This window comes from Xyrauchen texanus, chromosome 9 (genome assembly GCF_025860055.1).
Source record: "Xyrauchen texanus isolate HMW12.3.18 chromosome 9, RBS_HiC_50CHRs, whole genome shotgun sequence".
Taxonomy (NCBI): Eukaryota; Metazoa; Chordata; class Actinopteri; order Cypriniformes; family Catostomidae; genus Xyrauchen; species Xyrauchen texanus.
In genome coordinates, this window is record NC_068284.1 from 40386895 (window position 1) to 40399694 (window position 12800).

The window sequence follows — 12800 nt, forward strand, 5'->3', positions numbered from 1 at the left end:
TACATTATTTTGTTAAATTAATCTGTCACTTGGTAGATGCTAACAAAATAGGTAGATGCCAACATGGAAAAGTTGCGTGACATGCTCTCATCCTCAAATTCTTTTCAAGACATTTGTGCTAGCATGTCCAAGATTATCCTGTAGGAACTTTACTGCTCCTTTAAGACAGAAATTTCCTGCCGCTGAAAAAAGAACACACACACACACACACACACACACACACAAAGACATGCTGAAAGGAAATGACATGGGAAGAGCAGGAATCTACATCGCCTGTAGTCTGACACACACTGAATCATATTGGAATGCCATTTTCTTGGCCTTCTAGCTTTGTACTTCAGACATGTGCAGTCACATTTGAGCGTCAGAAATGGATGAACTGTCAGCCAGCCAGTTGCTATTACATATAAACACACAATAACATACTCAACATATATTTATAACCTCTTGCTGTTACATATATAGACACTCAATAACATATACAACTTACACCTCCGATATCCTCACAACACAAAGCAGATGTTAGAGTGCTGTTTATTTAGCATCAGTCACACAGTCCTGTTATATTCTGTTTGTTTGTGTATTAGCTGCAGTGTTTTTTGTGTGTATATGTGCTCATGACTCATGAGTGTTTGCATGCCTGTACCTGTACATGATGTCTGGTGCTGTGACTGAAGTGTGTGTCTGTAGTGTTAATCTGAAAAGGTTTACTAAGTCTCCATCTCTCTCTCTCTCTCTCTCCCTCTCTCTCTCTCTCTCTCTCTCAAGGCTAATATATACATACTGGGCAAACAGGCTTTTTTATATTGCCTTAATATCTTAACAAAATGTACTTACCTTTTTACCTGGTAAGGTGTTTGTTTGGTGATAATTGTTCTGTTTTTTTCTCGTGCACATCTCTGAAAATCTTGATGGCTAGTCAAAGAGCATTGGAGATTGGTTATAAAATTGTGGTTGTGGTTTGGATGTAATGTTCTTTATTTGTTTTCCAAAACGAACTAATTTTAATGGCACAGTGTGTATTATTGAATAAATTAGGCTTCATGTAGTATTGGCCTCACATCTGTCTCTACGAAATACATTTATAGGTATTAGGTACACAAAATATTTTTTGGTGCACTTAAAGGTGCACTAATTTGTTAAGGTTACACTGGTCGATATGGCAGTCATATTGGATTTATACACATAACTAGTGTGGATGCAGCATCATGCAAAAGCCATTGTAAAGCAATACCATTGTAAAAAATGAGCTATTCACAGTCAACCATGATTACTTTGTTCTGTGAACAAAAGACAAAAGTATATTTTTTGGTGTTACCAAATGGCTGGTCATGTCATCTCAACATGGCAGCCCCCCATGAGCCAGACTAGCGTCATGTGAAATAAAACAGCTTTTATTAGGCTTTTGATATGTCTGAAGTCTTCATCTCATTCAACTACATCATTTAAACACAATTTTTAAAAGTATTAACTATTTCTTTGGGGGATAAAAGAAAAAGTACTGAGTGCACCTTTAAAAAGTTGCAATCGTTTTATCAGACACTTTCATTTGTGGAATAAATTAATCACGAGGATCAAATTTGCCAGTGAATTTGGTATCTACAATGGCATCAGTAATTGGAAATGTATGACTTTGCTTCATGCTTAAATAGGAGTATCAGATATGTCCAAGACCACTTAAAATGTTTTTTGTTCAATCAACCTACAAATGGTTACTTACAGTTGACTCTGCATATTAAGCTGGGATATGAGAGCATTTTATCATCAAAACCATTACACAAATTATCTTTAAATATTCACTAAATCATAATTTTGTTTCATCATTGATTCATATTTTGATTAGTTTCAAGATCTAGTTGGTCGGATGCAAAGAACTGAGTCTTCATGTTAGCGTTCAGTGCATGCAGATTTTTGCATCCCATTTAACAATTTAAAGATATTCATTGAGAATGTACTTGCAGTTCTGTCCCAAGATACATCCCTCCCTCTGTTTCTCTCTTTAGACTGTGTACCTATGGAGTTGGAGGATCCATTTTATCGGGACCAGTATGATCAGGAGCATGTGAAGCCGCCTGTGGTGTCTCTACTGCTTTCTGCAGAGCTGTACTGCCGTGCAGGGAGTTTGATTCTTAGGAGCGACGCGGCTAAACCTCTGCTGGGTCATAATGCTGTCATTCAGGCCCTCGCGCAGAAAGGACTCTACGTCACTGACCAGGAGAGACTTGTTACCGAGAGAGACCTCTGCAAGACCCCCATACAGATGGCAAGTGACTTAAGTTTGGCATTACTTGGCATGGGTGTTCCTGTATCTCAAATGGTAGAGCATGGTGCTAGCCATGCCAAGGCCATGGGTTTAATTTCATGGAATGCATACTAATAAAATGCATAGCTTGAATAAGTTGTTTTGGATGAAAGCATCTGGCAAATACAATTTAAATATAATTGAGCCTTGATTGTTCTGTTGTAGAACTGACGTACATTCAGATTTATGATAATTTTTTCACCTATAGTGACAGCACATGAAATTGCAAAATTAATAATTTTACAACAGATTCAATACAACTTTACCTGTCTTCGGTGTAGAGAAGAAATTCCTAAAACAAACTCACAATACTGGTTGAGCATTTTGCTGTGTCTGGCTGGATAGGCTGCTCTAAATAATAGAGGAACATTTTGATTGTGGTTGGTTAACTCTGCATATAACCCTTTAAGCTTGGCTCGGCCCGTGCCCGCTGAAATAATTATCGATATATTAATAACTACAGTTTTGACGTTTAATATGTGTCGTTTTAAAGCTTAGAAGCGGTTGCGAAGTGTTCCATTTTGATAATTTATTAATGGCTAATTATTAATTAGCTTTGTACAAATTTTTGTAATCAGTAAAAATGTCAAACTGATCAAATAGCCATGTGTCAGTATGTCATTGGAAAGCTCTCAAAGTGTAGAATACAAACAGCCTATTTGTTTTATTAACAGACAAAAATATTGAGAGTAATAGCTAAGTATATGTGTTTGACATACGTGTTACTATTAAACAGGTGTTGCTTATAAGCCACATTTTCACTTATAACTTCACAAAAAATAAACAGAACATAAAATACTTTACTTAGAGGAAGGTATTCACATTAAAACAAGCCTACACACAACATAATTGGATGCAAAGTCCACACAAAGCACAATGTGCACACAGCACATAATGTGCTATCTGGCTAAAACATGTTAGCTTTCGTTGATCAGATGATTTAATCTGAAATTATGTTTTACGTTGTCCAGCGTCATGAACGCTAAACCGTTCGCATTAGGATTCAGATTCCTGGAACCAGAGGTGAAAGTCATCCAAATATGGGCAAAGAAATTTGTGCAAAATAATTACATATGGCCACCAGGGGATGGCGCCAAGAACATGACACAGACACAGACTTGTTTGCTCAAATGTCTCCGAATATATAGGCCCTATGAAATCCGTTTTAATTATTTTTTCCTATTTAAATTAAATTTTTCCCCAAATTCCATGTTTTCCATTTTATTTTGAATTCCATGTTTTCCATTTTATTTTGAATTCCATGTTTTAAAGTTTAATTACATGTCATCATTAAAAAACAAATCAAATTAATCTATAGAATTTTAATCAAAGGAAAACCGAACAATTACTTTTCAACATATCATTGCATTATTTATTTATTTAATGAAGAACTTCTATACTGATTGTCATGGCACAATCCACAACACAACATTTAAGGTTTATTTATTTATTTTGTCAAATATAGAGCTGCACAGTAGAGCATCACAGTTTCAATGAAAGCAGAAAATAAAATCTGGCTTGTGAGATATTGCTTAATAATTATTGATGTATTATTAGCATTATTATTACTTACATTAATTATTACATTTTACTGTACAGAAATAATGTATTTCTGTCGCATTTTTTCTGGGTTTTTTTTTTTGTTAAAAGGGACTTTTAGGCGGAGACTTCTTGACTTCTTTTGCCAGACTTTTAATTTACATTACATTTACATTTATGCATTTGGCAGATGCTTTTATCCGAAGCGACAGTGGATTTATTACGGGGACAATCCCCCGGAGTAACCTGGAGTTAAGTGCCTTGCTCAAGGACACAATGGTGGTGGCTGTGGGGATCAAACCAGCAACCTTCTGATTAACAGTTATGTGCTTTAGCCCACTACGCCACACACCACTCCCCTCCGGAAATGCATACAAAATGCTTTGATTTAATTATATGAATAAATACTAAAGTGCACCGTTTGTTGTCATTCATACACACAGAGTGCACATGATGTTAATGATGGGGTTATTGTCTAAGCAGCTCACATTCACTTACTTTTGAAGCTCACAGCTCAGCCGTATAGCCATGTATAAGACCGTATAGGGTATATGTTTAATTAAATCTCAGCCTTTTGAATCTCACACATTTCTATGACATTCAGCGTTTTATAGTTAATTCAGTTTTTTATGACTGGATGCCGTGATTCCCCAATGCTGAAATCATAGGGTCCTAAGAATGGAACCGAATGAGATCTCATTACTCATGCTTGCATGCTTTGGAGAGAGAGCATACCTTTAGTGATCGTTGTATTTGCATGTGTAATTAGTTCTCATGTACAATTATTATTTTCTATTTGTTTGGAGAGGCTTTTGGACACTTGGAGACGTTTTTGGACTCGAGGATAAATTATATTTGTAATGCTATAACTTTTGATTGCTTTGTCATATCAACACAAAATTGTACTCAGTTGACATGAATTGAGGGTTTAAAGGCAGAAAAGTTAATAAGTTTATCAAAGCACTTACATTATCTCTTTAGTTAAAACTCAAAATATGTGTTTTTATGTCATCATGGCAACAAAGTCCAATTGTATATCATTTTACACAGAAAAGGTAAGAAAGCAATTCTCTCACACTTAAATCATTTTAACACACACATTGTTTATGTCTTGTGGCTATACTTTTGAAACAGTGAGTATTTTTTACATTTAGGGATAGGCCCTCTTCACTTCTATTGTAAGTGTAATCTAGATTTTTGCTTGTTTTTGTTTTTGTTTTTTTAAATAAAAGGATGGACAAGTCGAAATTAATTATTGTGGTAATTAACATTAAGCCACAAATGCTAGCGATTGAGCTTAATTTGTATTGAACCTGGAATATTCCTTTGTGCTGGGATTACACACATCAGTTTTATACTCATGTGTACCCACTAAATCATTCATAAGTCTGTTGTAATGCCTTCAGAGTTGTGTTTAGGCCTTACATACATGTATGGGAAATATTTGAGTTTGACCGTAATATTCTTCAGGTTATCCTTGCTGTAACTGTCCTAGGTTAAGGCATAACATGAAGTCACTGGTAATGGACTGATAATGCTTACTGTGCCATATTTTGTCATTATGTGCAAGCTGCAGTGTGAATGTCATCTAAGGGTGTAGAGTGTAGGGTGGATGAGGAGAACTGGACATGCAAAATGAGGTAATGCTGATGTCTGCATTGCAGTACTCTCTCTCTCTCTCTCTCTCTCTGTGTCTCTCTTTCTCTGTAATTACAGTAGGTATGCCAGATTTTAATTTAGGTGCTCTTACCTCTGTGAAAGTATGGCATTCGGTCTAGTCTATTTGTTTTCATATAGATACAATACTCACATGCAGACGCAAACAAACACTTCCACAGCCTTGCAGTGCCCTCGTAGAGTGAAAGTAATCTCATCACAAGACCTCACAGTCACAATGTCACACTATATACAGTAGATAAGCTTCATAATGAAAACACATATCTGAATGATATCAGATATTTCCATGCACCAGTAACAATGTGTGTGTTTATGAATGACAGGGTCGTTCGGCTATGACTTGCACATGTGATATGAGGTTTAGGGGAATTGACCTTCGTCTAACTGTCTGCAAAACTGCAGAACACATACACATTCTTACGCACTGCCATTCACATACACATGTACAGTGTACCTACTTAACTGTGTCCTAAAACACATCCAAATAAATATATTGCTCTCTTCTTTTCATGAGCGCACTTTTATGCGTGCACATGGATGGGTGCGGCTGTTGGCATGGCGATTAGTACTGCGGCAGTGTGTGAGGAGTGTATCTCTGTGCCATGCTGTGTGTGTGTGTGTGTGTGTGTCTCTGACTCTGGTCTGTGCTGCTGTGAATATCTGCATTGATATAATTCTCTTTATTCAGCATATTTAAGAGAAGTGAAAACTTCACAGACATGCTCGGCTGCATGCCAGATGCAGCAAAGATTGTAATAGCTAACCTTATTGCTATTAGAAGGTGTGTGTGTGTGTGTGTGTGTGTGTGTGTGTGTGTGTGTGTGTGTGTGTGTGTGTGTGTGTGTGTGTGTGTGTGTTCTGAATGAAAGTTAGAGGAGGAGCATATTCATTTAATTACAACTCAAGTGTATATAAATGTCCACTTGTCTCACTCATTTTACATTTCTTTCAGCATCCATTATATAGCATTAATTTATTTATAAAATATGAGATTAAGAAGGTCTATTAACTGTATTAATTTAAAGCATGCAGCATATTTAATAAATCTCAAAATGTAACATGTTAATGTTGACAGCCTTAATTTATTGTACTGCTATATTATTAAGGGTGGGTCTTAAAGGGAGAATTTACCCACAAAATAAAATACACATCTAGGCTGGCATGAGGGTGAGTAAATGATGACAGAATTTTTGTCTTTGGATGAACTAACCCTTTAAAGGAATAGTTCAAACAAAATGTAAATTCTCTCATCATTTACTCACCCTCATGCCATCCCAGATGTGTATGACTTTTTTTATGTGGTGAACACAAACTAAGATTTTTAGGTCCATTCAATATAAGTGAATGGTGGCCAGAAAGTTAAAGCTCCGAAAAGCACATAAAGGCAACATAAAAGTAATCCATACAACTCCAGTGGTTAAATCCATGTCTTGAGAAGCAATATGATAGGTGTGGGTGAGAAACAGATCAATATTTAGGTCCTTTTTACTGTAAATGTCAATTTTTACGAGCCCACCTATGCGCCTTCACCAGAGGTCTTCTTCTTTTGTTTTTGACAATTCACATTCTTCATGCATATCGCCATCTAATGGGCTGTTATGGAAATTGTTATTTATTTATTATTTTCTTTTCCTTTATCCCTTCCTTTTTTATTTCTCCTCCCTGCCCAGTAGGTGGAAATATGCAGGAAGAATTTGAATAGCAAAAAATAGATGAAGAAGTCTTCTCATGAATGCACAGAAGAGGGCTGTTTCTCACCCACACCTATCATATTGCTTCTGATTTAACCACTGGAGTCTTAAGGATTACTTTTATACTGCCTTTATGTGCTTTTTGGAGATTCAAAATTCTGGCCACCTTTCAGTTGCATTGAATGGACCTACAGAGCTAAGATTGTTCTAAAACTCTTCGTGTTCAGCAGAAGTAAGAAAGTCATGCATATCTGGGATGGCTTTAGGGTGAGTAAATTATGAGATAATTTTCATTTTTGGGTGAACAATTCTTTAAAGTTAACTCAAGAGCAGATGAGTACATACAGACAATAGGGGAATCAAACAGCTCTTCACATCTTTGCCGGCAGTGCTCCACCCTGAGTCGCTAGATTTACAGCATAAAGAACAAACATAGAGGGTCTTTATGTAGAGAGAGAGAAAGAAAAACATGTTTGTTTTGTATAGCAAAGCATGAACCCGGTGAACATGGCACAAAATACATCAACACATTGTGTCTTTTCATTGAGAGATACCGGAGCTCTCAGTAGCAGCTCCAGACCTGCCACTCTAAGTCTTTGATGATGTGAATTTGGCTTCCTGTTGCTACACACTGTACAGGGCTGTTTTTTTAGGGCCCAGGTCATGAGTGCTCAAATCAAGAGCCTGATTCAACGGGGATAAAGATCACCATGATATATGCTTCCTTTGGATCTATGCTTTAATTGAAATCATGTTAATTTTTGAAGATTAAATACAACAGCAGAAGACCAACTCGGGCACTTTATTTGGACCATACTGTTCCTAATAAAGAGCTCAGTGAGTGTATTTACTGTAGATATTTTTCATATTGTATTCCACTTTACAGAATGACTATCATATTGCAGCAAGTAAGAGGTCAGAAAAGGTGGTGCTAAAGCAAGCATAACTATTACTATTGCTCATACTAAGGGTTAGGAATTTGAACAGACCCCTAACCCTAAATTTTTAAGTTTTGTGCATAACTCGTCCTGCGCTTTTTGTGCTATGGACATGAACGATACCTCATATTGTGTAGCTTTATATGCAATCATACTTTCATGATCCCTTTTCCTTTTTCTCCACATCATTTTCTATTCTTTCCTCTATAATACAAATGTCAAAAGGCTACTGAAACAATTGTTTGGTTGTTTTTATTATTACACAAGCTCTATGGCCAGTCACAGTTTTGTATGGCAGCAAAGTTGGAAATGCAGACCGCCTGGGTGGAATCCAAAGAAAGATTTTGAGAACTTGTGTTAAATGCTTGGTAAGCTTCTTGGACTTAAGCAATTGCCCAGACAGATGTGTAGAGTGTAAAACTTAAGATGTCCAAAATGCTCGTCATCTGTGTGTATCCAAGAGGAGACATCTGCAAATAAAATTAGATTTTATCAAGACAGCTGCCAGTGTCTTTCTGGCAAATACGAACACATACTGATAGCACATGTGTGTTCCGTCTTTACTTCATTTTTGCAGCCTTTGGATTTAAATCTAATCTGAATGTCTTCTAATTTAGGCCATGCCCACATTTTCCAGTGTACTTGAGAGCTGAAAATGTAGCAATATTAACATGTTTTCATTTTCAAGTGAAACGGTATTAGTGTGGACATGGCCTTGCGAAATCTAGCAAGCAGAAGCTGCAGGACGACATCTCCAAATGGGGGTGTATTCTTCAAAAGACATCATTGAAGGTCCTTGGCATTCTAGCTGTCAGTTTGTCCAGATACTCAGGTGACATTTCACCCCACACTTCCTGTAGCACTTGCCATAGATGTGGCTGTCTTGAAAAAAGCCCCAAAAGCTCAATGGGGTTAAGATCCATAACACTCTGTTGTTCAATGTGTGTGTTTCTTTGCCTACTCTAACTTTTTTTTTTTTTTTTTCTGTTTCAAAAGTGGCTTTTTTTTGTGTGCAATTTTTCCCATAAGGCCTGCCCCCCTGAGTCTTCTCTTTACTGTTGTACATGAAACTGGTGTTGAGCGAGTAGAATTCAATGAAGCTGTCAGCTGAGGACATGTGAGGTGTCTATTTCTCAAAATAGAGACTCTGATGTGCTTATCCTCTTGTTTAGTTGTACATCTGACCTTCCATACATCTTTGTCCTTGTTAGAACCAGTTGCCCTTTGTCTTTGAAGACTGTAGTGTACACCTTTGTATGAAATCCTCAGTTTTCTGGCAAATTCAAGCATTTTACAGCCTTCATTCCTCAAAACAATGTTTCTTGACATACAAGTCAGTCAGTCAGGCATACTGTGGCAACTCAAAGACAATGTTAAGCAAATAGCTTTCAACTGTGTTTTATATAATGGCAAGTTATTTTCTAGTACCAAATTAGCAATTTAGCATGATTACTCAAGTAAAAGATGTTGGAGTGATGGCTGCTGGAAATAGGGCCTGTCTAGATTTGATCAAAAATGATTTTTTTCAAATAGTGATGGTGCTGTTTTTACAGCAGTAATGTCTTGACTATATGTTTGTGATCAGTTGAATGCCACTTTGGTGAATTAAAGTACCAATTTCCTTCCAAAACAGCAAAATCTGTACATGGCCGCCAGTGTAGGTATTCTATTCATTATATACTATATTCACATTTTATATTAATTATCTGTTTTGTGGTCATTTTCATATCACCACAAGGACTAAATGGTCATAAAAATATGTGTCATTGCATGTATGATAGCCAGCAGTACATTTTATTCAGTTATTTTACAGGGCCAAGCTGACAAATCTAGATAAAGTGCAACAGATGGAACCGATACAGGTGTCTCAAGATGCATTTTTAAAAGTTAAAGCTCTTTAAACTTGATGCGGTACCTTAAAACAAGACGCTCATATGTGAGATGCTGAAAAGTCTGTGAGACGTAGCACAGCAGTCAAAGAAGAATGGCCCTAATGACATTCTAATGTTGAGCTACAGTATATGCATTACATGTTAAACCAGACAGATCTGTTTTCATATAATTTGGACAAAAACAATAATAATACAAAAAAACACTTGTATTGTTCCTCTCTTGCCCTAGTACTTTCTTACATAATATCGCATATTGTGAAACAGTTATGTATGTCCTTGTCAGTTATGTATTCGGATGCCTGTCAAGAAGAAACTGTACATTTGTGTTATAGGAAAATGTTTGTTTTTTCCAGACTTCTCACCTGGCGATGATTGACACCTTGATGATGGCGTACACAGTTGAAATGGTCAGTGTGGAGAGAGTACTGACATGCATACAGAAATTTACTCCTTTCCTTCCTGAGGAAGACTTTCCCTATGATGCTGAAGAGGCAATAACCACTTGGATCAATAAGGTGAGAATATCCCACAGCTTTTACAATATTGATTAGAGACTAGTGGTCAATCTTTTCACCTTATTCAGCCCTGCACCTTTTCTGCACTCCGCTCTTCTGAATTTTGAAATCTATCTTCCTGTTTGAATTGAAGATACTGAGAAGAATCGATCAAAATGGATTACGTGTGGGAACACAGATAGTTTTTTTTTCATCAAGAGTTGATGGTGTGGGTCTACTCTACAGCACTCCTCTACTACATTAAAATGCTAGTGAGGCATTTTTATGTCACTCTAAATGTTGACTGACACCAACTGAGGAAAATTGGACCTGGCAGATCACATTCAGACAGCTATGACACACTGCACTTTTTCATGATACAATCGTTTAATTGTTATATGTGTAATTCAGCTTAATTTTTAGAATCAACTTCTTGATTCTTCAGAGTGAACAATTCACTCTGGTTTAACACTCAAAAAATCTGCTCACCTTAACAAAAACACGATGTGTGAATGTCACGAAAAGATGGCCAGAGGTGTCGTAGAGAGATATTTTTACTGATTTTGTGTTGTCTCTTGGAGTTTCATAAGCACCGAAGAATATCAGTATGTTCACAGCATAAAGGTAGGATCTTGTGGATTTATGAATGTAGTACTCTTGTTTTAAATTCTCCCACTCGGTTTTCAGGTGTTATGACATTCCCTGAATACTTTAAAATACTCCTGATAGCTTTTGGCAACTCTATAACCTGTAAATCCACTTCGCTAGCTAAGTACACTTTTACATCAACCCCATATCTATATAGTGACTGCTAGAATGGAAGTTCAGAGACAAAATGTTCAAGATAGCTACGCACTAATTTCTCTGGAGCATAAGGTGAATATGTGTTTTGTTTTGTTTTTGTTTTAATTTAGATTTTTTAAACTTTAAATTGTCATGCATTGTAACAAATGTTCTGTAAATAAACTTTGCCTAGTAAAATATTAAAACAACAACAAACAAGTGACAAGTGAAACATCTTTATTTACTAAATATTTTTTTAACTTGCAGGGCTATGTTTTTGTTTTATCTCCATACATGTCAATCTAATATTATTCAATTCATCTTAACAAATGTTTGCCAATTTTAATTTCTTGAAAATATCCACCAAATATGATAATGTTTAATTACGTCACTGCAACTAATCCCAAAAACAAAGTTTATTATCAAAACAACTACACTGCATCTAATCCCAAAAACAATGTTTGATATCAAAACAACTACACTGGAACTAATCCCAAAAACAATGTTTATTATCAAAACAACTACACTGCATCTAATCCCAAAAACAATGTTTATTATCAAAACAACTACACTGGAACTAATCCCAAAAACAATGTTTATTATCAAAACAACTACACTGGAACTAATCCCAAAAACAATGTTTATTATCAAAACAACTACACTGGAACTAATCCCAAAAACAATGTTTATTATCAAAACAACTACACTGCATCTAATCCCAAAAACAATGTTTATTATCAAAACAACTACACTGGAACTAATCCCAAAAACAATGTTTATTATCAAAACAACTACACTGGAACTAATCCCAAAAACAATGTTTATTATCAAAACAACTACACTGGAACTAATCCCCAAAACAATGTTTATTATCAAAACAACTACACGAGAACGAATCCCAAAAACAATGTTTATTATCAAAACAACTACACTTGAACTAATCCCAAAAACAATGTTTATTATCAAAACAACTACACTGCATCTAATCCCAAAAACAATGTTTATTATCAAAACAACTACACTAGAACAAATCCCAAAAACAATGTTTATTATCAAAACAACTACACTGAAACTAATCCCAAAAAAAATGTTTATTATCAAAACAACTACACTGGAACTAATCCCCAAAACAATGTTTATTATCAAAACAACTACACTGGAACTAATCCCCAAAACAATGTTTATTATCAAAACAACTACACTGGAACTAATCCCAAAAACAATGTTTATTATCAAAACAACTACACTGGAACTAATCCCCAAAACAATGTTTATTATCAAAACAACTACACTGGAACTAATCCCAAAAACAATGTTTATTATCAAAACAACTACACTGGAACTAATCCCAAAAACAATGTTTATTATCAAAACAACTACACTGGAACTAATCCCCAAAACAATGTTTATTATCAAAACAACTACACTGGAACTAATCCCAAAAACAATGTTTATTATCAAAACAACTACACTGGAACTAATCC

The 12800-nt window shown here is 35.7% G+C and overlaps 1 protein-coding gene across 4 annotated transcripts in view; it reads left to right on the top strand.

The window, feature by feature from the left end:
* LOC127648837 (calmodulin-regulated spectrin-associated protein 2-like) overlaps positions 1-12800 on the top strand; it is a 77997-nt gene that overhangs the window by 25778 nt on the left and 39419 nt on the right. For all 4 annotated transcript variants that reach the window (XM_052133611.1, XM_052133610.1, XM_052133612.1 and 1 more), the window contains exons 2-3: positions 2004-2263; positions 10393-10554. In XM_052133611.1, coding sequence (XP_051989571.1) covers positions 2004-2263; positions 10393-10554 — 422 coding nt within the window. The remainder of the gene's footprint in view (positions 1-2003; positions 2264-10392; positions 10555-12800) is intronic.